Below are 24969 nucleotides of genomic sequence, written 5' to 3'. Positions count from 1 at the left end.
CCAACCCCACAAGGGGCGGTCACCAGTCCCCCAGGCCCCAGAGCCTGGAAAAGGGACAGGCAACCCCCGCAGCCGAGAGCCAGGGGCTCTGTCTGGGTGGCAGTCTCTGAGGTGCCGGGGGTGGGGCACGGAGCCTGAGGGGGTCCTCGGGGTGCGGCGCGTGCCCATCCGTGTCATGCTCTGATGGGGCAGCAAGAGGTGCGTACCTGTTGCTCAGTTCTGGTGGGGAAGGGGCCTTGGTGCGGCGGGCCTTAGGGCCCTTGACCACCTTGGTCCATGCCCCTGGCTGGACACAGCAGGAGGTTCCAGAGTCCTCCTTTGGGCTGGAGGGAGACTGTGGTCTCAGGTTCAGGACCAGCCCCTGCACTTGGACCCAGAGATGCAGCAGGCGGCCTGACACCACCTCAACATCCTGGAGAACCTCCGGCTGGAGAACCACTCGGGCCCCGCTTACCCTGGCTGTACTGGGGGTTGGCGGGGGGCTCTGCGGCTGCTGGAGGGTTTCTGGGGGGCTTCGGGGGAGCGGGGGCACAGCGGGCTTTCACCCGCGCATCTCTCGCCGCTCCCGCGTCTAACTCAATACACTAGTTGCTGTGGGTGTTTTAATTAGAGCAGCTCCCGAGACTGCTCCCCCACTACCCCCACTCCCAGCATGTGTACAGATTCCCTAAAGTATATTTAGAATGTTCTAAACATTACATCTGTCTATGCCCTTAGTTACACTCTCCATGGGCCACCAAAGATCAAACTTGCGTTGCAAAATGGTCTTTGTATTGTGCTTCATGGTGGCTGCTCCTGATCTGCATTTTTGCTGTCTGCAGGGTTTTTCCATCCCATGCACCTATACGTTCCAGCCAGACATGTTTGTGCTGAGACTCGTCAACATGCCTATTCTGGAACCAGACACTCCTATGAAACAAACTATCGTCTCACCTGTTCAGCCTCTACATGTCAAGTGAGTCTGTTTATGGCCCCAGGTCTATTCCCTTGTAGGCTTGAGGATCTGAGTTCTCATCCGTGTTACCTAGTACAGATGTACAATACTTATTGCCAGCATGGGCCCATGAATAGGGGTCTTGTGCCTCAGAGAAAGTATGTTTTGCTTCTGTAATAATTCCCTAGAAACAGAGGTATAGGGTTTGTGGGATAGGAGTATCACATGAAGGCCTATTCTCTGCATGGAAGCAGAAAGACACTCTCCTTTCTGATGCTCTTAGGAATACAATTGCAGGAGTAATTCTCAGAAACTTCTATTCCTAGCCAGGACTATAGCAGTGCACACCAGAGTTCCCTTGTACTGAGGCTAGAAGTCTCTCTGGATCCATGGAGGGGGTCCTATGTCTTCATTTTAGGGAAACACATCTTTCTGGTCATTAGTGTCATGGGCTGGTTGGTATGGTGTGGAGTGTATAACTAGCTCCTGTTTTCTGCAGGATCTTCATCCCTCAATACACAGCCAGGATGCAATTTGAACTGCTGACTTGTGTGATGAATGGAACAACAGCATGCATTGTGCGTGTGATGTTGGGTTCAGTCACATTGCCACAATCCTTCCAGAAAACTCTTAACTGCACAGCAAGAGTAGGCTGCAGCCTGATCCTTGACTCGCCCCCATGGGAGAAGTGGCTGCAGATCATGGCAGAGAATCTCAGCACTACCAACACCAGTGTCTTCTTAGAGATGATTGCCTCCTTCACAGGTGTGTCTCAACTCTGTCGGCCATGGAGGGAAGGGCTGCTGCACACTTTAGTCTACTTTGCCTTTCTTGGGCTTTTGCCAGCCTTGAGTTTGTTTCCCATAGTCTACAAGCTTTGGCTCCCTGGCATGGCAAAGGGCACCCATGCACTTCAGAGGGCTGGGATCCACTTGCTGTTTATATTAAGCAGTTCTTGTTAAATGTCTGTAAGCACCATGTCTGAGTCCTTTTCTGCTGTGCAGTTATATGCAGGGCCTGCTGTCTCAGAGACCTCTTTTATACTGATAATTCTTTGGAAAGCTCAGGTTTTCTGAGTCACGGACTTCTCCCTAGGCAATTTGAGAGGCATTGACCAGCTTAGGGCAGCAGTGAGAGGTAGCCTGAACATTTAAACAGAGGTGCTAGGTACATGATGATGATCATATGTGGGCTGTGTTTGGCTCTGCTATGAGCTGGCTGGCAGATTATTCTGGACAGAGTGGATTGTAAGAGACAACATTGTGGGTGGGGCTGTCTGGATGTGTCTTGAAGAGTGATTGTCCTCTGTCTCTGAGAAGTAGTACCTCAGATCAGGTGTGGGACTGCTGTAGTGGGGGACTTGAATTGTTGCTTCTTGGTTTGTAGTGGGAAGAAATTCACCAGGGTGGGTGGCTGGTTGCTGTGTGCCTAGGATTCTGTGACATTGGAAGATGAGTTCCATGTTGTAGAGCTCTGGTGACCCTTGGAAAGTTACTAGTTATATTTCAAAAAGCCTTTCTCTCTGCCAGACAAGAGTGCTGTGGGGATTCTGCCTGTTCCTGCTCCTGCAGTGTATTTCAGTAAAAGCAGAGCTTCATTCGTGTGCTCGCAGGGTGGGGAGAGGAAGCAGCACCCCCAGCTGCTCTGTACAGGAAGTGCTTTGGCTTCTGCAAATGCCTGACTGAGCTGAGCTATTGGCTTCTGCGAGAGCTGGGAGCATCTGAATACCACATTTGCTGGGGTGCATTCCTAGGTCTGCCGCTCACTTCAAGGCAGGGTTAGCCCATTCCCCATTGCTTTATACAGTGCTTAGGACAGTGAGGAGTCCTAGGGCCTTCCGTACAAGGAGCAGTTAGCAGGTGAGAGGCTCTTGTGCTGCTTTGTGGCACTGCCCATCCAGAGATGCCTGCTACTCTTTGTGTGCAGTCAGCATTTGTCAGTGTGGTATGTTGGTGCCCTATGTCTTAGACCCTTGTCTGTGAGGCTGTGTTGCATGTACTGCTTCTGCCTCCATGTTGGAGGCAGAAGGCATAGATGAGGGCATGTTTTCTTTCTTCAGAACGTTGGGCTGTAGAGGCACTGCCAGTCAAAAGGATTCTTCAAGAGATGTTATCATCCTTGAAACAGCTAGAATAGTGCCTGAGTTCTGGCCCTGTCACTTGAAGGATGAGAGGCACTCCCATAGGTGCCTACAGGGGAAGGACAAGACTTTCAGATCTTAAAAAGTTGATGTATGTGTCCTTGAGTTGCAGCTCTCTCAGAACTAGAGGAGTGATACATCATTCACAACACAGGTAGTGGGGTCTGAGTGCTTCTGGTCTATGAGCACCCCCCCACCCTATCCCCTCCCTCCAGGCCTGACCTTCTTGCTTCAATGAACAGGTATGATCCAGAAACACATGCTTGCATTGTTTCAGAGCTGCACTGGTCCCAGATACTTTAACAGCCCCCCCCCCCCCCCCCCCTTCCTGTTTGCATTGCAGCTTGCAAGCCAGGGAGCACCAGTTCTTTCCTTAACCTCTACAATAGCCTGAATCAAAGCCAGACCACACAAGCATTGGGTGGGAGGCCCAAAGGAGACACAGCAGGAAAGATGAGAAGTGTCACTCTGCCTGCAGAAGATGCTGCATATAACTCATCCGACCAAGGGAGCTTCTGCCTCCAGAATCAGCCTATTATCCGAGAGGACCTGGATGTTGTGTCTGTGAGGTTCCGACTCATAAATGGGCCCAGTATTCCTGTCCATTCTGAATTTCCCACCCTCCTCCTTCTCAACTTGAATACTGGCAAGGACAGTGGAGGGATCCTTGTAGTGAATCTGCTGCTTAACAAGGTACAGTGTGCTCTCTCATAATTGTATCACCTTTGCTTGATGTAGTTTTGCTTCTCTGTTTCACCATATACATGCTAGACATTAGCAGTCTGGGGGTTGTGTGTTCTGGCTCAATAAAAGGGCAAGACAAAAGTGACAGAGTTTGTGGGGTCCTAGTGGAACCTCCCTCTCCATTGTTGTTCATCTTTTGCCAATTATTTTAAGAGTCTGCCTCAGCTGTCCCTAAAGCTTCCTGCCTGATGGTTTTGATTCCACTGGGGGGATAAAATTACTCTGAGTGGGAGGTAAAAACTCTCGCTCGCATCACCAAGAGGAAGTGAATAAGCATGTCAGCGGATCACAGCTAGATCAACAAACAGGCAAAAGGAAAGAATTCAATCTTCACTAAGTTCGTGTCTAGTTTACCAAGTCCCTGCACCATGGGGCTGCTCATCTTGAGCACAGTAAAAATAAATCTAGACATATCACAGAAGCAGCTTATGTGGATTCTAGCTTTGACCTGCCTGAAAGCTGTTGGATGCTAGTGGCAGGAAGTTCTCTGGCTCAGAGGTCTCTGCTGCCATGTAAATGAACAGCTGTGTGGCAGCTCAGTGGAATATATGGGAGATGGTGCCCAGGAAAGGAAATGGAAAGCAGCCTCATTAACTTGCTCTCCAAGGGGGAACTTGGAATTTCAAAAAAGAGAACACAGTGTGGAAATCCAAAGTACATTCCAGTTTGAGTCATCAGTTCCTGAACATTTCTAGTACCACCTGGATTGAGCAGTTTCCATGATCCTGAGAATGAGCCCACCTTGGACCTTTGCTGTACACCCAAATTCCCATAACCATTGCTTTAATCCTGGGTGCTGTGACAGGTGCTTGGGGGAGTTCCAGTTCCCAAAACTAAACAACCAAGGGATATGAGGTAGGACATGGAATATCTAGGATATATAGCCATATCAAGAATTTAAGTATGGCCAGAAGAGTGACACATTCACCTAGTCATAGGTGGGAGCACTGGGAGGGGCTAAACTTCACTGAGTGCTGGACATTCATATTTACTTAGCTGCTTACAGGTTGACCACTCCTATTGGAATTGTTATTGGTTTTTGCTGCTTGAAATAGGTTGGCCCGGCCTAACTGATACCTGCCCTAAGTGTGAGGTCATACTATCAGCACTGGGGGAAATGCTGTTTATGACAAAGCTGCCAGGCTGGATGTCATCCATGACTTCTAACATCTGGGACCCTAAGGCTTTGTTCTCCCAACACCCCTGGCACTCAGAACAGAGCTGTTATCTCCTTTACAAGTGGCAAAGCTGAGGCACACAGTGGCTTGAGTGACTTAGGTCACACCAAGAAATCTGGATCAGGAACCCAATCCCATTTCTTCCAAGTCCCAGCTAGTGTCCAGACCACCGGGCTTCTTTTCCCACCCACTTATATTAAAAGTCTCCCCTACCTTGCTTAGGCATTTAGGAAGTTCCACAGTTGAATTACAGCTCAGAGCCACCATTGCAGTAGGCAGTGTCAACCAAAGTGAATTCCTGCAGCTCATGATGTTGCCATCTTATGCAAGACTGAACAGCCCAAGCTAAGAGCCAGATTTGCCCCCTGCCCCATACCTGCATAAATCCTGATCTGCGAGTTTTTCAGCATGCATGTAGTATGTCACTGCCTCCTGCAACACACAGTAGGTAATGGCTCCAGGCAGGCCAGGTATGCCTTTTTCTCTAAGCACAGCGAGTGGGAGCATTCCTGTAGTCCTGTGACAGTCCTTTCTTAGACCCTGTCTACCCAAAAGCAGTACTGGGTTGGTAGTTGGGTTTGGTCTGCAAGTTCTGATATCAAATGCTGCTTTTAGGGGCCACGGAGAAATGTATGGTAGAGTTATGTCACAGAATGGGTATACGCAGGGAGGAGCCAGGTAATAGCAACATGGGAAGAGAGGATGTATATGTTGGGAAGTGTTTGGGGGTTTGGATTTGCTGTTTCACACTGTATACATTGCATGTTATTTACAGACTTCCCTGAGCTTGGACAGTGTCAGCGTATTAGCTTGTGTGAGTGCTGCCTCTCCGGTATTGTCCCTCAATACCACACAGAGCTGCAGAACAGGTATGGGCACCGCTTAGCTGACACCCAAGTCTGGCCCAGCCGGTTCTCCTCTGGCTCTTGCTTTTATGCCCTATGTACGATTAATGTCCTAGAAGCATAATCTGACAGTTGGCACGGGAACACAGGAGTCTTTGAGGTGGTTGGTTTCAGTTTGAGCTGCCCTGTTTGGAATTTGATACCCCAATTTTAATGGGTCCCCACTGGCAGGGGGCAGGATCTTGTTGCCACTGTCCGGCCTCCTGGCAGAGGCGGATTGTGTTCCTGTGCTGAAGCTCTCCGGTTCTTGTTGGCTGTACCCAAGGTGATCACAGAGGGGCTGCTTGGCTTTGCAGGTTTTTGCTGCATTGAGAACACCAGTGTAATGACAACTTCTCTAAGCACTTGCTAGCCCAGCTGTGATCAGGGTTCATTGCATGGGGTTGTGCAGCACAGACACACTGCTGTGCTTTCAGTGCTGCAAGCACTGATGGGGCTGGCCAGCAGGAAATCTTAAATCATGCCTGAACACTGCCTTAGAGAGGGTGGGACATGAGGTATGGACCTTTCATGTTGCCCCCAGACCACAATAAGCATGTCAGGCATGTTGGATTCCTTGTCTTAGTCTTGCCTGAAGACCCAAGGCAGATTATTTCTTCAAAAGGAGAAGAGGCTGTAGTGGGAAATGTCTCTCACTGATCCACAGCTCAAGGATTGGTCTCAGCCTAGAACTGCTGCGGGTCTTTCTGCCCTTCTCCCCGAGTCCTGAGAGCTTATGGCCACCTTGTGACATACCACTCATAACATATACCCTGCAGCTTTTACCCCAAATACTTTTCCTGCAGCTTTTGTCCAGGGTTACCTTCTGAACGTGACTGCATCCTCTACGGAAACAACACTGATTGTTCCATACCCTGAGACTGAGAACTGGTTCCTTTCCCTGCAGCTCCTATGCTCAAAGGGCCAGAGGTGAGTTTACTGTATGCTTCCCTGTGGGGGAGGGTGGAAACAGGCATGCTCCCCCCTCTCCCAAGCAGGTAAGTTTGTGCGGGGAGGGGAAAGGGCCATGAGAGGAGGAGAAAGGACTGCAGGGCTGGGGCCCCACTCACCTCAGCCTCTGCTGCAGCTGCTCTGGGAGCAACAGATGCCAATGGCTTGTAGCCACTGGGCTGTAACTTGCCCCAACCCCTCTGGGGCTCTGATTCCCCTGGGGCACTGTGCCACAAACCCCCTGGTGTGGCGTAGCCCAGCAGCTGTAAGCAGGCAGCATCTGCTGCTCCCAGGGCTGCAGCAAGGGCAGGCAGCAGCCTGCAACAGGACGAGAGCAGGCTGGGGCTGGTGGCTGTTGTAGGCTGGACCCAACAGTGGCACCAGGCTCTTCCTGGCACTCGGGGTGGGCCGGGGCAACGGGAGGGGGGCTGCTGCCCCCATAAAATTCACTGTAGCCCCTCCCACAACCTGTCTTCCCAGCACCACTGCTGAGTAGAGCCTGGTGCTCTGCTTTAGCATCTCTGGGTGGATACACAAGTACTCGGTTGACTTAGTTAAGTTGCCTTATTTTAAGTCGACTTAAGCCAAGTCAGAGCGTATACACGTACAAGTCCTTGACATGGTAGCAGCCATCCTGTGAGTTAAGTTGACTTTAATGCGACTCAAGATAATACACCTCGGAAGTGTGTTATCTTGTGCCACATTTAAATCGACTCTGCTCCGTGTGTATGTGTACAGTCTGATGGTTAAGTCGACTTAAAGTTAAGTTGGCATAATTGTCAGAAAATTAGTATGTGTGTACACACCCCCTCTGGCTAGTGTAACTTAACATACAATCTGATCTGCTGTTGGCTCTATGGCAGAAGGACTAGCCCAGGGACAGACCTACAGAGCTCTCAGACCCTGAGGCTTCAGGCAATCAAAAGTGATTAAACAAATATCAGTAGGCACCGAGAAAATTTCTCATTCTCTCCATAGCACCCTTGCAGACCGTGTCCAGCTGTTCATTGTTAATGTCCTGAGTCACTATCCTGCCCATTTGCTTGGAATATAGCCAAATAGGCTGGTCCCAGTCATATGTATCCCAAAACAGGTTTTTTCCCCACATCCCTGCTTGCCTGTTCAGTCGTCACCTCCTGGATTGCCCTCCTCCTCTGGAATAGCACAATATTCTCTGAAACAATAAGGGGGAATCCAGTTCAGAAGGACACTAGGACCAAGAGACTGAGCTTTGGGGTCTGAAACCCAGCTCTCAAGTCCATATATAGGCACTGTGCAGGTAGAAAAAAATATCAGCCCTTGGAACAGGTAGAGGGAGAAGAGGCTGACCCTTTTACTTCTGGGCCTGAGCCTGCTAGCTCTCCAGGCTCTGCAAAGGAGTTAGCTTGAGAACTGAGAACAAGTTGCTGCTATCAGTATAGTGAACCCTCTTGCTGAATACAGTGAGAGCCCTGCAGATGACACTAGGCAATCCTTGACCCAGTGTCAGCATATGCATATGAGCCCTCAGTTTATACAGGGGAGGATATCTGTAGCACTATAGGCCAGCTGGAGACCTAGGGCTGGAAAGGATCTCAGGACATCATCTAGTCCAACTCCCTTTTCTAAACAGGGTGATCCCTGTCCAAACCATCCAAGCTCGTTGTGGCAGTCAGCAAAACCCAAAAGTATGGGATAAGCCAAGCACTCCTGCTCTGTAACCTGGGGGAGCATCTACATGAGACACTTCACTGCACAATAGACTAATTTACTACACAGTAAAGCATCACTGTCTACACGTGCAGGTGCTTACTGCTCAGTAAATTAGTCTATTGTGCGGGTAGTTTGCTACCTGCAAATGCAGCTAGTAAATTAACCGTATAGTAGTTACTGCTCAGTAGCGCACGTGTAGATGCTGACCAGGAGCAAATTTGCTCTCGGTCAGCCTCACCACCAGGGGGCCATCCCCAGGCTTGCCCTAGGAGCATGGGTCTCAGAGTTTCTGCAGCCCCAGGGCTGGGATGGCTTTCTGCCTGACCCAGCCTGGTATTTAGAACTCTGCCATGCCCCTAGGCCCTGTGCCACCTGTTGCCTGCCTCTGACCATTGGGTTCTGCAGCAGTGGCCCCATGCTAGCTGCAGCAGCCTCATGAACTCTGGCAGTGGCCCCTGGGCTAGCCCCACATGTTGTGCCCCTCTGCTGCAGGTGTGTCCCCAGGCCTGGCAGCACCTGAACTCTTAGCCAGAACTCTCAAAAGCCGTCAAGGGAGCCACACTGGCATCCTTCCTGATGCCACGCTTCACGTCCTGGGGCCCCAACTGGTCACAGGAAGAGATCACAGACTTCATTGCACTGTGGGGCAATGCCAAGGTCCACAGCCAGTATGCCCAGGCCAGGCACTCCAGCGCCTGCATCTATGAGGCCCTGGTAGGCCGCATGCAAGAGCATGGGTACAAGTGGCCAGCACAACAGTGCTGCATAAAGGTCAGGTCCCTGTAGGCACAGTGGGTCCATGTCACTGATCACAATCACTGGTTGGGGCTCCTTGCAGAAACATGCCTTTTATGTGGCAGCTGGACCACATCCTCACTCCCTGGGGACCCTGGAAAGAGCTGCACTGTTCTTCAACATGGATAGCTTGCCAGAGCCTCTGCCACAGCCTGGCAGAGATGACTTGTCTGTAGGGGAGGGCCCCTTGGTGCACCACGTGTAGGTCCTGTCCTGTTTCCCACCCCTGGCCTCATCGAGCAGCACCAGGAGCCCAGGCCAGCAGCTGCCATGCCAGCTTTGGGTGCACAGGCCCACCCAGGAGGACAGCCTGGGGATGACACCACCCACCGTGACAAGCTCCAGCTGCTCCCTGGAGGGGGCCACTGTCCAGGCAGCCATGAGCTGTGACCTTGCACCCCAAGACAGTGGCAGGCGCCACACATCATCACCACCTGTGGGGACAGATTTGGGCCACTGGGGACACCTGTCATGCCCATCTGGTAAGCCCCACACTGGGAGGGGGGCCAGGGGGAATGACAGCAATGTGACCACCTGAGTCTGTGCCAGCTCTCCTGCCCACCTCCAGGCTCAACACCTGGACCCAGGGGCCCCACATGGGCAGAGGGCCCTCCCCTCTCTTCCCTGCCCTGCCCCTGCCTGGCCAAGCTCTCCCCTGCCCCCTGGAGTTCCCCCCCACAACACATAGGGAGGCAGTACAGAACTTTACTGAGCAGCTAGTGCCCTCCTAGCTAGGCAGCCAGGGGCCTCTCATAGGCAGAGAAACTCCTCAGTGCCTGCGGCAATCTCATCCTTGGCCACAGGCAACAGGGACTCAATACATAGGCAGAGGTATGCCTCCAGGTGGCAATGCACGTTGCAGGGAAGCGCAGATTTGCCTGGGCACCAAAGCCCAGGGTCCCATGCCAGGTTCTCAGGTGCTCCTGGGGCACCATGGCAATTAGGTGCTCCAGAGCTTGGTGGATCAGGCACCCCTTTGTGCACTCGAACAGCTCATTGCAGCACGCCCAGGGGACTCTCACCAGGGGCACACTCAGGGCACAAACCACATGGCGGGGGGGACCCTGCCCCAGGCCACTTCTCTGGAGAGGCCCACTGGGGGAAGGGCAGGGGCATCACCAGTTTCACATCCCAGTTGGGCAGGAGCCCCTTGCCCCAAGCCCAGCTGGCGTGGCACTGCAGGAGAAGACTGCCTGGCCTGAAGGAAGAGAAAGGGAAGTGCATCTGGAGCACCCATGGCAGTTGCTGCTAGAAGGCAGCCCTGGCCTGCCAGAGAGCACATTGCCCTCCTTGAGAGGATGTTGGAGGCTCAAGTTCAGGAACGGCTGGCCACCATAGTGGCCAGGGCAGTGGAGGCCACAGAGGAGGACCACTGGGTGCTGGATGCCATCTTGACCGTGGCAGTCAGTCACCTTTGTGCTGCCTGCTGCCCAGCCCCTTGGCACCATTGTCCATCAGATTGTGCTTTAACTGTCCCTAAGCACTATTAACCCTTAAATGGAATGTGAAATATGAATGCAGACAACTCCGTGTCCTAAAATCAAAGTCTAACTTTACTAGTACAACAAGTATTATCTTGGTAGTTTCTATATTCAGAGAGAGAAAAACATTCAGTACAATACTCTCACCCAATCCCAGATGTTACTGTGCTCAACAGAGAGGACAGTCACTTAGTTCCTGGAAGCAAAGGGTATGTCATGGGCTGGAACAGTCCAGACAGATGTTGAAGGCTGGATTTATGACAACAACCAAAAACTTTCTTGCTCTATGCTTTTATGCTTTTCTTCAACTTCACTTCTTTGATGACTCTTTGCTTTTGGATTGGTCTCTCTGCAGTCAGCATATTGTCCATCTTTTATCCCATCAGCATATTGCCTAACAGACCCATTGCAAGTACACCTCTTACTTTGGTCTTTCTGACCCGTGATGGCATCTTACTTTGGGCATTGTCCATTGGTCTCCCTTATCACCTTTCATTAATATATCTAATTCTTTCATCCGTCTGATTCAGCTGGTTAGTGCCAAGTTCAGTTAATTGGAGCTGGTAACAAGACCATTGCTATGGTTGTGTTAAAAGAACTTCTCACAGTGATAAAAAAGAAAAGATATAAGATAATGAGCACATATGAGCTCTACAAAAACAGCTCAAAGCCAGCTAATAATAAAAAAGGAAAAGGTAATAAGGACAAAACTTAAGCAATGATTAAATAAGGCTAAAATATGAACAATACTATAAGCAGGTGCAACTTCAAAGCATTAAACATAACAAGCTATGCCAACACTAGCCTTGCCTGCCCCCTGGCAACTGCCCAGCAGCAAGCCCCCCAGTGACAAATCCCCTTGCCTGGTCTCCTGCTGGAGACCCATCCCAGGTCTCCAGCAACTGGGCCCCTGCCTGGGCTCCCTTCTTGTTACTTACCTAAGCTCCATGCAGCCCCTGCGCAGGAGCTACCCATAGCGGTGCCAGCATCGTACATTGGCCCTGCTGGCTCTGGCCTCATGCTGGAGGAGGGGTAGCCAGCCACATAGGCAGAGCAGTGGCTGCCCATGCCCCTTGACAAAAACCCTGCTGAGAACTCACCACAGGGTCTACACTTGTCCCTGGGATCCATCCTGTAGGCACCTCCACCCCACTATCCCCTACCCTGGGAGGGCACACAGAGCACAATGTACATAGTTTGCATGGGGAAGAGGGTACTTTATTGATGGTGGGTAGTGTGGCTGGTGGTGGGGTCTGGGTTGAGGGAGGGAGGGTAGGAGGGAGTCAGTTTTTGTGGAGGGAAACAAAGACTTGCTGAAAACCGTCCACAGAGAGTGTGGTGCTGGGGGTGCACGGTGGACCTGGGTTCTGTGACCGGCTGGTCAGATGGCCTATGGTGCGGGGTACAGGAGGAGGTGGTCCACCAGTGCCTCTCTCACACAATGCCTTGGCCTTGCTGATGGGTGTGCAGTGCGCCCAGGGCCTCAGTGGGGTCAGGGGGTTGTTGCTGTCACTGCCCTCACAGCTGGCACTCCTGCTGCCAGGCGTCTTCCGCCTGCCATGTCTCCTCCACCTAGACCTTGTGGAAAGAGGTTCCCCCGGGCCTCACAGATGTTATGCAGCACACACTGCAATGATGACCTCGGAGATGGCCTCAGTGACCTCAAGGCAGTGGCACCAGCATCCCTTCAGGTGGTGAAAGGCACACTCCAGTACTGTGCAGGCCCAGCCCAGACACCTGTTGAAATGTGCCTGGAAGGGGTCCAGCTGGCTGATGTAGGGTCACATGAGCCAGGGCAGGAATGGGCAGGTGGGGTCTCCAATGAGGAGAGATGGAACCACCGCCTCACCCAGCTGGAGGTCTGGGACACCTGATGCAAAGTGCCTGCTCTCCACCAGGGCTGGCAGGGTGGAGTTCCAGAAAATGTGGGCATCGTGGGCACTGTCAACTCAGCCAGTGTTGATGTTAGTGAAGACATCTTGATGGTCTATGACAATCTGAAACATGACCAAATGGAAGCCCCAGCAGCTGTAGTACAGGTGGTTATCATGGGGCAGGCAAGTGATGGGGATGTGGGTCCTGTCCAGGGCCCCAATTCACTTTGGGAAGCCTAGGGAATGGTTGTCTGGGTAGTTGAAAATCACCCATGACATCTCCTAGGATGAGCACTCAGCTAGATCTGATCGCTCACAAAGCTTGCTCATGTCAAGGAGCTCTATCTAACTCAGGTTGTCTACGAGCTGACCAGGGCCAAGGCACTCCTAGACTTGGTTCTGGCCAAAGGGGATGACCTAGTGAGCAACTTGCAGAGTGAAGGGAAACTGGGTGACAGCAACCATGAGATGATCACTTTCTTTATCCACTGCAGCCGGGGAAGTCAGCCAGTCGGGTAGAAATCCGTGATTTTAGAGAAGCTGATTTCCACAAACTCAGGAGATTGGTTGGCAAGGTGCTCCAGGACCATGGTCTGATGAGGAAGGGAATACAAGAAGAGTGGCTTTTCCTCAAGGAAGCAATTCTAAAAGCTCAAAGAAAGTCTATTCCCTCTCACAAGGACGGCAGCAAAAGAGTTGGGAGACCCCCTTGGCATAACAGGGAAGTCATGGACCTCCTGAAATTAAAGCAAGAAGCCTACAAAGGATGGAATTCAGCAACAACTACCAAAGAGGAATACTCAGCAGCCACCCCCACCTGTAGGGAGTAGATCAGGACAGTGAACGCACTAACCAAACATAAATTGGCAACTGGAATCAAAAGACAATGAAAAGTCCTTCTTTAGATACAAAGGAAGTTGCAAAAGGAACAAGGGAAGCATAGGGCCCCTGATAAATTAAATGGGATGGTTTGTTAACCAACACCCAGGACAAAACCAAACTCCTGAATGAATATTTCACATGGGTGTTCCACCAGTCCAAGAATATTAGTCTGCTTGACAGGATATAGAATGACCATGGTGGGAGTGACCGCCCATAGTTGATGTAGATCTTGCGGGGGAGCACCTACAAAGGCTAAATATCTGTAAGTCAGCTGGGCCAGACGAACTACACCCGAGAGTGCTAAAAGAACTGGCTGATGTCACTGTGTGACCAATGGCAAAGTTATCTGAAGACTCGCGATGCTCGGGAGAGGTCCCAGAAGACTGGAAAAAAGCCAGTGTGGTACCCATCTTCAAGAAAGGGAGAAGGGAGGACCCAGGAAACTACAGGCCAATCAGTTTGACCTTAATCCCAGGTAAAACCCTACAGCAGTGAGCCTGGCCAAGCAGCCGTGCAACACACTGTGGCAGGCAGGGTTGATACTGAGCTGGGCCAGGCAGCGGTTGCTGTGGCGGTGAAGCATGGTGAGCATGGCAGCAAACAGAAGCCCACAGCGTGGGTCATCACTACCAGGGCCAAGAGGTGGAGCAGTCATCGCATGAGAGGCTGAGAGGCACAGGACTCTTCAGCCTGGAAAAGAGAAGGCTCATGGGGGACTTGGTGGCAGCCTATAAGTATATAAGGGGTATGCATCAGGAACTGAAGAATGTCTGTTCACCAAGGGACCCCAAAGGAAGACAAGGTCTAACTGTCACAAACTGCTGGAAGACCGTTTTAGACTGGACATAAGGAAAATTTTCCTCCATCCGAGTGTCCAAAGTCTGGAATATACTCCCCCAGAAGTGGTGCAAGCACCTACTTTGGATACCTTCAAGAAATGCCTGGATGGTCATCTTGCTGGGGTCATCTGACCCCATCTGACTTCCTGCCCTTTGGGCAGGAGGCTGGATCTTGCAGGGTCCCTTCCAGCCCTAATGTCTATGAGATCTATGCTGGGCGCAGGCTCTGGCAACAGAGCCACAGAGGTCTACCAGCACGCTGCAGCCTGCTCTGGGCCAATAAGGCAGGTGGTCAGGGAGCACCATGCTGGGCTGCCTTTTAAAGAGTGCCCCAAGCATCCAGGCAGCTGTGGCCAGAGCCTCTAGCTCCCCCTGGCTGCTGCAGGGCAGGAGGCGGCCTGGAGCAGGCTACTTCTATATGCAGCAAATAACAGGTGTCACAGCAGAACCACTGGCACAGCTGTTTGAGTGCTCATGGCGCTCGGGTCAAGTCCCGGAGGACTGGAAAAGGGCCAGTGTGGTCCCTATTTTCAAGAAGGGGAGGAAGGTAGGATCGAAGTAATTATAGGCCAGTCAGTCTCGCATCCATCCTTGGAAAGGTCTTTGAAAAGATTATGAAGGATCATATCTGTAGGAGTGCGGCGGGAAAAAATAATGCAGCAGGGAAACCAACATGGATTCGTAGTAGGTAGATCATGCCTGACCAATCTGGTTTCGTTTTATGACAGGATCACAAAGTGCTGAGATGCAGGAGTAGAGGTGGATGTCGTTTTCTTGGATTTTAGCAAGGCGTTCAATATGGTGTCTCATCCCATTCTCATAAATAAATTAAGAGGCTGTGATATAGATGTTTACACTGTCTGGTAGTGGCAAATTGGCTTAATGGTCGCACCCAGAGAGTGGTAGTAGACGGGTTGGTATCGACCTGGAAGGATGTAGATAGTGGGGTCCGACAGAGTTCAGTCCTTGGACCTGTACTCTTCAATATCTTCATCAGTGACTTGGATGTGGGTGTGAAGTGTACTCTGTCCAAGTTTGCAGACGATACTAAATTGTGGGGTGAAGTGCACACTCCAGGGGTAGGGAACGATTGTAGGCAGACCTGGACAGGTTAGACAAGTGGGCAGTACACGATAGGATGCAGTTCAACAAGGACAAGTGCAGAGTACTGCACCTAGGGTGCAAAAATATCCAGCACACCTACTGGCTGGGAAGTGACCCTCTCAGCAGCACAGAAGTGGAAAGGGATCTTGGAGTCATAGTGGACTCCAAGATGAACATGAGCCATCAGTGTGATGAAATCATCAGCAAAGCTAACCCCACTTTATCATGCTTCAGCAGATGCATGACAAATAGATCCAAGGAGGTGATACTTCCCCTCTATGCGGCATTGGTCAGACCGCAGTTGAAGTACTGCATCCAGTTTTGGGCGCCGTACTTCAAGAAGGATGTTGATAGACTCGAAAGGGTCCAGACTTGTATGGTTAGGGACTTATAGGACAAGCCTTATGAGGAGAAACTGAGGGACCTGGACCTCTTCAGCCTCCGCAAGAGAAGACTAAGAGGTGATCTTGTGGCTGCCTACCAATTCATTAGGGGGATGCAGCAAGGGATTGGAGATGCTCTGTTCACCAGCGCACCTCTTGGGGTAACAAGGAGCAATGGTCACAAACTGACAGAGAGCAGATTTAGGCTAGATATCATGAAAAAACTTCTTCATGGTAAGGGTGGCCAAAATTTGGAATGGGCTTCCAAGGGAGGTGGTGCTCTCCCCTACCCTGGGGGTCTTTAAGAGAAGGTTGGATAGGCATCTGGCTGGGTTCATTTGACCCCAGCACTCTTTTCTGCCTAGGCAGGGGGTGAGACTCGATGATCTGTTGAGGTCCCTTCTGGCCCTAGCATCTATGCAATTTCCCAAATGGCTGCATGTGTGGGCACCTGCCCAGGGCTGGTTACTGCACAGTAAACCCAAATAGCATTAATTGCACATGTAGATGGACCCTGGGAACAGGAAACAACTCCACACATTACTGCCCTCCCTAACTGGAAAGCCAGAACTCCCCTTTTGTAAATCTATCTCCTCTATAAGCGTACCCCAGTTCATGTCTTTCACAACTAAGTTGGTTGCAGAAATTTTCTTCATTCTTCTGCTGCTGAGCAGGGTGTTCTCTCAGTATACATCTGCTCTAGATTACAGATCTCTTTTTGTGATCTCTCAACCATCTGTGGGGGAATGTGCTTCTGGACTTCCAACTGCTACTCTTTATGGCTAAGTACAGGCAGTCAAAAAGCCTGAGGCTAAATTGATTCAGTCTTTGCGGGTTCGTCTAAGCTGCAAAGATTGAACCAATAAAGAAAATTAACAGGCATTCACTTTTGGTTCAGGAAATGCAGCCACATGCCTGCAGTGGCTCAAGCCAGAAGCTGGGAGTTGCTAGAGCACTGCTTTCTGGAATGCTTTCTGGCATGTAGCCATCATCAACTGTGTGTTCACTTCCTCTTCCTGCTGCCCTCAATGTTTCTGGGAATTGCAATCCACAGTCATAGCAACAGGACTCTGCTGGGTTGCTCATTACTTCCTCTTCCTGCTTCCAGGTGCCTCTGGGATTTGTAGTCTACAGTTACAGATAGCAGTAAGCAAGCAGGGTAGGTAACAGGTGTCTGCTCTGGGCCTATCTAAACATGGCCCGCACACCTGTTCCGGGGGCAACCGCCTGTTTTCTCGCCTGCCATGCCTTGCTGTTAATTGTTTAATTGATGTTAATTAGCAGGAGGCTGCCCTTTTACTGCCCCAATGCCAGGGGGCGCTATCTGCAGCTCCATTTCCTCCCCTACACCGCAGCCCACACCTTGCCAATGGAATTGACTGTGTTCGATCTGGGCCTTGTTATAATCTGGCCCCCTTTTCCTCTCTCTGAGCCCTGTTCGGCCCTGTCTTGCTCTGCCCCCTCTCCTGGGGCTTCTCAACATGCTGCCCCCCTCTCCTGGGTCTGGGGTCAGTGCACCCCAAATGCTGCGCCCTCGCTGGCACTGGGGTCCCCACGCTGCTGTGGGTCCTCTATGAGGCCTCTTCCAACCCCTAATAGCCTCACCCAAACCACCAGTATTTAAACAGCAACAAAACACAAGCCCCTGGACTGTAACATAAATTAAAGCCGCCTGGCTAAAACATCATACAAGCCTACCGGGGAATACTCCATCCCGCCGCAGTGTCAAACGCTGCTCCTGCAGTCAGGCTTCCCCTTTCTTCCCTGAGAGAGCTCCTTCCCCCTTGGCCGCTGGCAGGGAACTGCCAGCCTGACTTCAGCCCCTGGGCTTTATATGGAAGCCAGGCCCTGCCCCTTCTGGTCAGCTGACTTCCTCTGGTTGCCCTGGCAACCAGCAGCTGTGCTCATTACTCTTCCCCTAGCAGTTTTCTCCTTTCGTAGGAGCAGGGCACCTATGTGCTCTGCGACAGTAGGGCAGTTTAAACCCCCTTCCTAGGCCCAGAACCCAGCCAGGGTTTGCCTGGGGGGGGGTGGGGCAGGAGGGAATGAGCCAGCCAGTGAGCCAGCCCTTACTGCTCCAGCTAGGGAGCAGAGAGGCAGGGCCAGCCCTGCTCTCTGGAGCAGACAGCATAGTCTAGCCCAGGCCTGCAAAGTATGCTGGGGGACTGTGACTTAACTTGAACCAGGAAGGGGTCAGGAATAAGTTTCATAAACTGGTTTGACCCATATCAGTTAAGTCTGATACTACATTCAATCACATTTATCTTAAAACAGTTTCAGCAATTTTAAAATTGGTTTATGTGTACTGAACTTCTATTCTTTTACAGGTTTAAACCAGTTTCTGAGCACTTGTGTAACTTCTGTCCCTAGCCTGCATTACTGTCCAAGCATGCATGCTCCTATATCACTCTAACTTGTGCTTATCCAACCTTTTCTTGAAAGCCTCCAAAGAAGGAGATTCAACAACTTCCATAGGCAGTCTAGTCCACTTCTTCACTGTTGTAAAAGGGAATCTAAACTAATATTACTGTGGTCTTCTCTCATTGTAGCCAGTGTAATGAAGCAAAAGCCAAAGTGACTGTCTCCATGTACCTCACTCCCTGCTTCAATGACTGTGGAGAGTATGGACAGTGCAGTCTTCTGAGAAGGCATGGCTACCTCTATGCTGGCTGCAGCTGTAAAGCTGGTGAGTGTCCTTGGGGGCCTGCTTAGTGGAAGGCCTGGCCTGCCTCCAGTGATGCAGAATCTATCCTTCCATTTGTAGGGTCTCTGACAAGAACACAGATGAGTCCTGGAACTTCTGTATTAAAAAAGTGGAGGATAAAATGGCAGCAGCCTTCTGAAATGGCAGTGTGCAGAGACCCGAAATTCCATGCTAGTGAGAAGCACTGGAACATCCCAGCAGCAGCAGGAACAGCTACCTGTAGCTTGAAACAATTAGAGACGGGCCTGTGGCTGCAGCACTTGCTGCTCTGGACCAGCTTTTCTTCCCCCAGTAGCATGCAGATCCTGTGGCACAAGGAGAGCCATCTTCCTTAGCAGCACTAAAGAACCAGTATTGGGAGCACTTTGGAACCATTCTGTCAGGGAAGCCAGGGTTCTTTCTTGGAGATGTGCAGCAGCCCCCTCAATATGCTCCTGGAGTTGTTATTGAGCATGTATCCCAGACTATTATATAGGGCTGAATTTATGATCATGCTGGGTGAATGGTGCACTGGAGGTGGTGGGACAGCTCCTACTGCCTGCTCATCAAGCAAAGGGCTCTGAAATAGACACTGGTGCTAACAGGACACCACCTGTGACCTAGAGGACAAGCTGGTCACCCTCCTGTGGGGTAGTCCCAAATCCCTCCAACATGCTGCAGTAATCAAGGGCAATTTAATTTCTGGATGGTCTCTTGGGCTCTCAGCATGAGGCAGCCTGTGTGCCATTCCTTGGTTAGGGAAACTCAGGTGATGTACTGCAGGGCTGGAACATCATCGGTGTGTGTGAACTAATCAAATTGTCCAGAAGTGGCTATATGGAGAAAGAACTGTCTTACTCCAGGATTGATGTCTTCTGGAGGGTCGTTTCAGATCAATAGCAGGGGAAAACGTGAACTTCATTGTACAGATGCTGGCACCTCCTCTCCCCATGGACAGCACAGAGCAGGACCTGCTTCTCTGCTACCTTGGTCTAGATCAGCTGCCTTTATGTTGCTGTGAGTGAGAACAGACCTATGGGCGCCTGTACATGAGCAGCGAGGCTGCTCTGATGTACTGTTATTACAGCACATCAGAGCAGACTTGATTAATTGAGTCTGCTGGAGCGTGGTAATTACTGTGCTCCAGAAGACTTGTGTATCAGCATCTCCACACTGAAAAATGGTGGCAGGGGCACTTTAACAAAAGCTCATTCAACAAGCTTTAGTTAAAGTGCCCCCACCACCATTTTTCAGCGCAGGGACACTGATACACAAGACGCTGCAGGCGCTTTAATTAGAGTGGCTTTTGGAACCACTCTAATTAAAGTGCCTCTTCCCCCCCCAGCCCCTGAGCACATGTATAAATGCCCAAAACTCTTTGTTTCCCCAGGGAGGCATCAGTTTCTGAGAAGCATAAAGGGGTGTAGGCTGTAGCCATGTTGGTCTAAGGACATAGGCAGACATAAAATAGTTTAGGAAAAATGCTGAATCATGTTGAGGTTGACACACAGCCTTCTGCTGAGTTACCAATACAGACTGAGGTCTTGACTATCCTGGCTCCTTGTTTGAAGCACAGCCAGATATCAAAGTTCAACTTACAGTGGAACATCATGCATTTGGGTATCTTACCTCAACTTATTTTACCTGCTGCCTTCCCTGTGCAGCAGCCTTGTCCTTTCAGCCTGCAGAGCCAGTCTTGGCATGTGGGGAGCAGGGAGCAGTAACACCAAGCTGAGATAACAGAGCCACAAGGAAGACCTGATTGTTTGGTCTGCTTTAGTAACCCTGTCTCTGCCTTTGTCTCTGCATTTTGCAGCATTACTCCCTGGGAGACAAAGGAGGTAGTTAGCACAGTGAAGTGCAATAATTAATCTGAGGGCATGCAGGGTGGCAAAGCTAGAGTCTGCACCTTCTTGCTTTCAAGGAGTTGAGTCACAAACAGCACACGGAAAATCCAGAGTGATTTTTTTTGTGGGGAGGGCCCTGTATACTGAACAGCTGCAACAGAGTTGAGTGGTGACTAGTCCCTGCCATTGTTCCAACAATTTTACAGAACCAGTAAGACAAAAACATGTCCCTGTAGCCTTCGCTGTCACACTACCACCTGTGTTATTTTATTTCCCCCCAAGGTCTCCAGGCTGGGATATTACACAGGTGGGCTTTTGTCTTTTCTCTCAGATCAAGATAAGCCTTTCCAAATATCTTCTATAAACATTTGAGTGGATCAGAATTTACAGGACCCCTCTACTTTCCAGGACTGTCCTCTGGTGAATTCATGGTAGAACTAGGAAACTTGGAGTGTGTTCATTCTTGATCTATCCATGAGTATTTCCCTGAAGAAGCTGTTCTGTAGAGGGGTAGCCATCCACACCATGAGATCTGCATGCAGTCAGAACTACCCAGCATTGTGAATTTCAGTCTTCAAATGCTCAAAGCAAAATTCTGGAAAAGCTGCTGCAGTCTGAGATGGAGTAGGAGGGGTAGGGGGGTTCCAGGAAATACTCAGTGAATCATTTCAAGTAGGAACTAACATGGACAAAAAACAAAAAGTAGTGGCTGGGCCCAAATTCCAGTCAGCCACATCTTAGTTGTACCATATTGTTTTTCATCCTGGTTTCCTCACTGTGTAGAAGTCCTCCTCCTTTGCACCTTTTCCCCAGTTAAGAACAGCATGCCCCAATCAGCTGATTGCTATGCATTGGAAATATTGCCTAATGAATTGGGAATGCACATTGTAAATCATCAGAAATACAAAGTGAACATCCACCTACCTATTGCAGCCCATTTAAAGCCATGCCTAATGGCCCTGTGGTCTGGAAATGTGTCTAGGACAAGAGTTAGGTTCTCTTGTGATATTCCTGAATTCTAGAAAAATGGGCTGTGGCAGGGCACTGTGTGTGCCTGCCACTTCAAGGGCCTGGAGCTGGTGGCCACCAGGTGCCTGATGAGGGCGGCCATTTTGAATCGGGGGCTGTCTATATAAACGGGGCAGTTTGGCTGCTGGAGGCAGGTAACAACATTGCCTGGCTGGAGGGTTGTTGAGATCATTTGGAGGTAAGGGAGGAGCTGTAGGGGATGGTCAGGAGGCTCCTGGTCCAGGGCATGACCTAAAACTGCACCCTGCTGGGAGTGGGTGGCCTGTTGGGACTCTCAGTGGTGCGGGAGCCCCCAGGAAATGCCAGGCCACTTACCACCCCGGTGAAAGGTGGGCTGGGGTGCCTTAACCCCAAGCCCCCACCACCGGGTGGGTAACCCAGTCTGTGTGAAGGGCCCAGAGGGCAGACCCCTGGAGAGAGTGAGGGGTTAGAGACAACCTGATTGAGGGAGTACCCTCAACTGGCCCATGCTGGGGCCAGGACAGTCCAAAGGGCCAGGGGCCCACCGTGAGGGATGCCCAAGAGCTGGGGACCTGACTGGCCTGGAGTTGGGCCAGGCCTGGTAGCCAGAGGTCCTGGGGGGACCACACCCGAGAGGGAAAAATAGCTTCAGGGAGCTAGGTAGCCTGAATGAAGGTGGGGTAGGCTGCCTGAATGGAGGGATTGTGGAGGGGTCCTGTTAGGAGGATTCTGGTGTCCAGTGTGGGGGCCGGTGATAACAAGAACACCTAGATACAATCTGCGAGGCTTGGGCTGTGGTGTAGGGGAGGAATGGAGCCGCATATAGCGCCCTGGCATTGGGGCAGTAAATGGGCAGCCTCCTGCTAATTAACATCAATTAATTAATTATTAACAGCAAGGTGTGGCGGGTAAGAACACGGGCGGTTGGCCCAGGAACAGGTGGGCGGGCCACGGTTAGATCGGCCTCGAGCAGGCCCCCTGTTACATGGGCCAGTGTGGGATAAATTGTGGACACTATCCTTTCTGAGGCATGCCACATTTGCTGTGTATTCTGAGAACACAAATATGGCTGGATGAAGGTTTCAAATCACAGGTATAACCATGTAAACTGGGACTCAGTAGTTAATGGCTACAGTGTACTGACTGTAAAATTTCTGCTCCTTAGGAAATGCTTATGCTGTAGACTTGTTCCTTAAAGCAGATTAATAGCCCTTGGAGCACAGAAGGTTTTGTGCACAGTCTCATGTTGGGGCATACTTAATTGGCTAATGTCTGTTGGAAACTTCAAGGCTTCAGCAGAGGGAGTCTTTCCTCACAGCAGTAGTCTTCCCATCCTCTGCCAAAGGGAGCTGCTGCTGCAGAGCTTGGGGCTTCAGGAGTTGGGGAATAGGCTGAGAGGTACTGCAGGGAAGAGGAGACCTAAGGGAAGATATGGAACTAGTTTCACCTTGGTTGAGTTTGCTTTGCTAGGTAGTCCTCAAAGCAGCTCTCAGTGTTACAGTAAGCCAGAGAGATGTGGCAGCAGTTTCAGATGCAGCATTCAACCTCTCTGTCATATGCCAGGTTGGAGCGGATGGAGCTGCACAGATGACACTAAGGCCCAGTCTGAGGGCGCACAGAATCTGGCCACCCTCCTGCTTACACTCAGTAACCTCATGTTCCTGCCAGCTATTGTTGTGGCTGTTTATCGCTACTACTTGGTGGAGGCCTCCATCTACATCTACACCATGTTCTTCTCCACGGTAGGCTTTGTCAGATCATTATATTACGTATCAGTAGGGGTGTGAAGCCTTGGCCCTGGGGAAAAGTACATGGCTACTCCACTCCCCTCTTTGAAGTACCAGAATCCTGAAGGCTGCAGCTCTGTACCTCACTGAAAAAGTTCAGTGGGAGAGTGTTTGCTTCCCGTCGCCTCACAGGATTTCCAAGAACACTTGCTGAACACTTGCTGGGTATGGGCAGGATCCTCTAGTGAAGAGCAAGCCTTTAAAATAGTCTTATGCATCCCTGTGCCAGCATGGATGCAACTCAACCCAAAACACAGTATAGGCAATGTCTTTGTCAGCCTGGCCATGCCCGAGTCATATATGCAACACAGCTTGACACTGGCCAGTGGGAACCAGAGCAGAGCCACTCCAGAGCTTAGGGTCATTTATGCAGGGTATAATTATTCTCTTTCTTGGCAAGATCAAGATGTGCTGCTCTTTCACTAGGACACTAGCCAGATGCAAACCAGTTATGCTTCTATGTGAGAGATGTGTTGCATTCATCAATAGCTTACACTCTGTCTTGGCTATATGAGCCTGTATTCCAGTGGAAGGGGTAATGGCTGTGATAGTGGAACTACGTGCTGTTGAGAGTGTTGCCTTCCTCTTAGCATATCCAAAGTATGATACTTCCAGTACTGGGATGGCCCCTCCACTCTAGCACAGCAGAGACATCATCAGACAAATCTGGGGTTTGGTCGCAAGTGTTATTAATTTTTATCATGCTGAGTACAGTAAACCCAACACACAGTGGGACAACTGGCCTTTTGTGGCAGAGACACTAAACCAGACTAGCTGATGCAGCAAACTAATTCCATGGAAATAGTTTGGGGAGGAATGCTAATGGATGTTCCTGTTTTATCTTGACCCAATGCAGTTTCCAAAGGGTAAGAGGCTGCCCATAATCACTCCCATCCTTTCACACTTTGGTCCTACCTTTGAACTGCAGAATAATCCCAGGACTGAATCAAAGGCTGTTTATTGTGTGGTTTCTTTTGTGGCTTGATTTTTTTTTCCTGTTTTTTCACTCAAAAGATTCCACAGTTGCCCTTGTCTTCTTTCAGATGAAGAATTTTAGCAAGTTTTTGTGGGGACCTGAACAGTGATCTGCTTTGGGGTGGACTGCTGAGCATGCATAAAAACAAACATTTCCTCCCCTCTTCCTTTAACATGCTTTTCAACCACAAACATGAGTCCAGGACAGAGGCTTTATATGGCTAAGGACTGAACAGTGTATCTCCTTGAGATGCTTCCTCTGTAGAGCTGTAGTTCCACATTTCAAGCTTTTCCTATTTCTTTCCCCAAGCACCCTTTCCAAGGAGTCTGGTTAAGGCAGGCTGGTCTTTACTGTGTTCTTCTCTTATCTCCTGGCTCTAGTTCTACCATGCGTGTGATCAACCAGGAGTTGCTGTGATGTGTATCATGGATTACGACACATTGCAGTACTGTGATTTCCTGGGCTCCGTGGTTTCTGTTTGGGTGACAATCCTGTGTATGTCCCGAATGAAAAAGATCTTTAAATATGTAAGTAGCTTGTATTTAGTGCACTAAAATACCTCCACACTGCAAAGGTAGTTAGGAAATCCCAGAAGTAACATGGTTCTACCTTGTGTTATTACTTCCATACTGCAGTGGCCATTTGGATATGGTTCCTACAACCTGGAATCACGGATTCTTCCATCTCATCATCCTCTGTTCTCCCTACATGTCTATCCAAGGCCAACTTCATAGAAAAAATGCATCAGGCTGATTTTTTTTTTTTTTTTTTAAACAGCACAACACTTAATACAATCAGTGCACTA

The 24969-nt window shown here is 50.3% G+C and overlaps 1 protein-coding gene across 1 annotated transcript in view; it reads left to right on the top strand.

The window, feature by feature from the left end:
* TMEM8A (transmembrane protein 8A) overlaps window positions 1–24969 on the top strand; it is a 50381-nt gene that overhangs the window by 21024 nt on the left and 4388 nt on the right. Inside the window, 8 exon segments of the mRNA XM_025200641.1 lie at window positions 822–955; window positions 1434–1699; window positions 3418–3767; window positions 5772–5865; window positions 6687–6810; window positions 18431–18567; window positions 22965–23143; window positions 24545–24691. Of these exon segments, the coding sequence (XP_025056426.1) occupies window positions 822–955; window positions 1434–1699; window positions 3418–3767; window positions 5772–5865; window positions 6687–6810; window positions 18431–18567; window positions 22965–23143; window positions 24545–24691 (1431 nt within the window).

Source organism: Alligator sinensis, unplaced genomic scaffold (genome assembly GCF_000455745.1).
Source record: "Alligator sinensis unplaced genomic scaffold, ASM45574v1 scaffold410_1, whole genome shotgun sequence".
Lineage (NCBI taxonomy): Eukaryota > Metazoa > Chordata > Crocodylia > Alligatoridae > Alligator > Alligator sinensis.
This window is presented reverse-complemented; position numbering and strand designations above follow the sequence as displayed.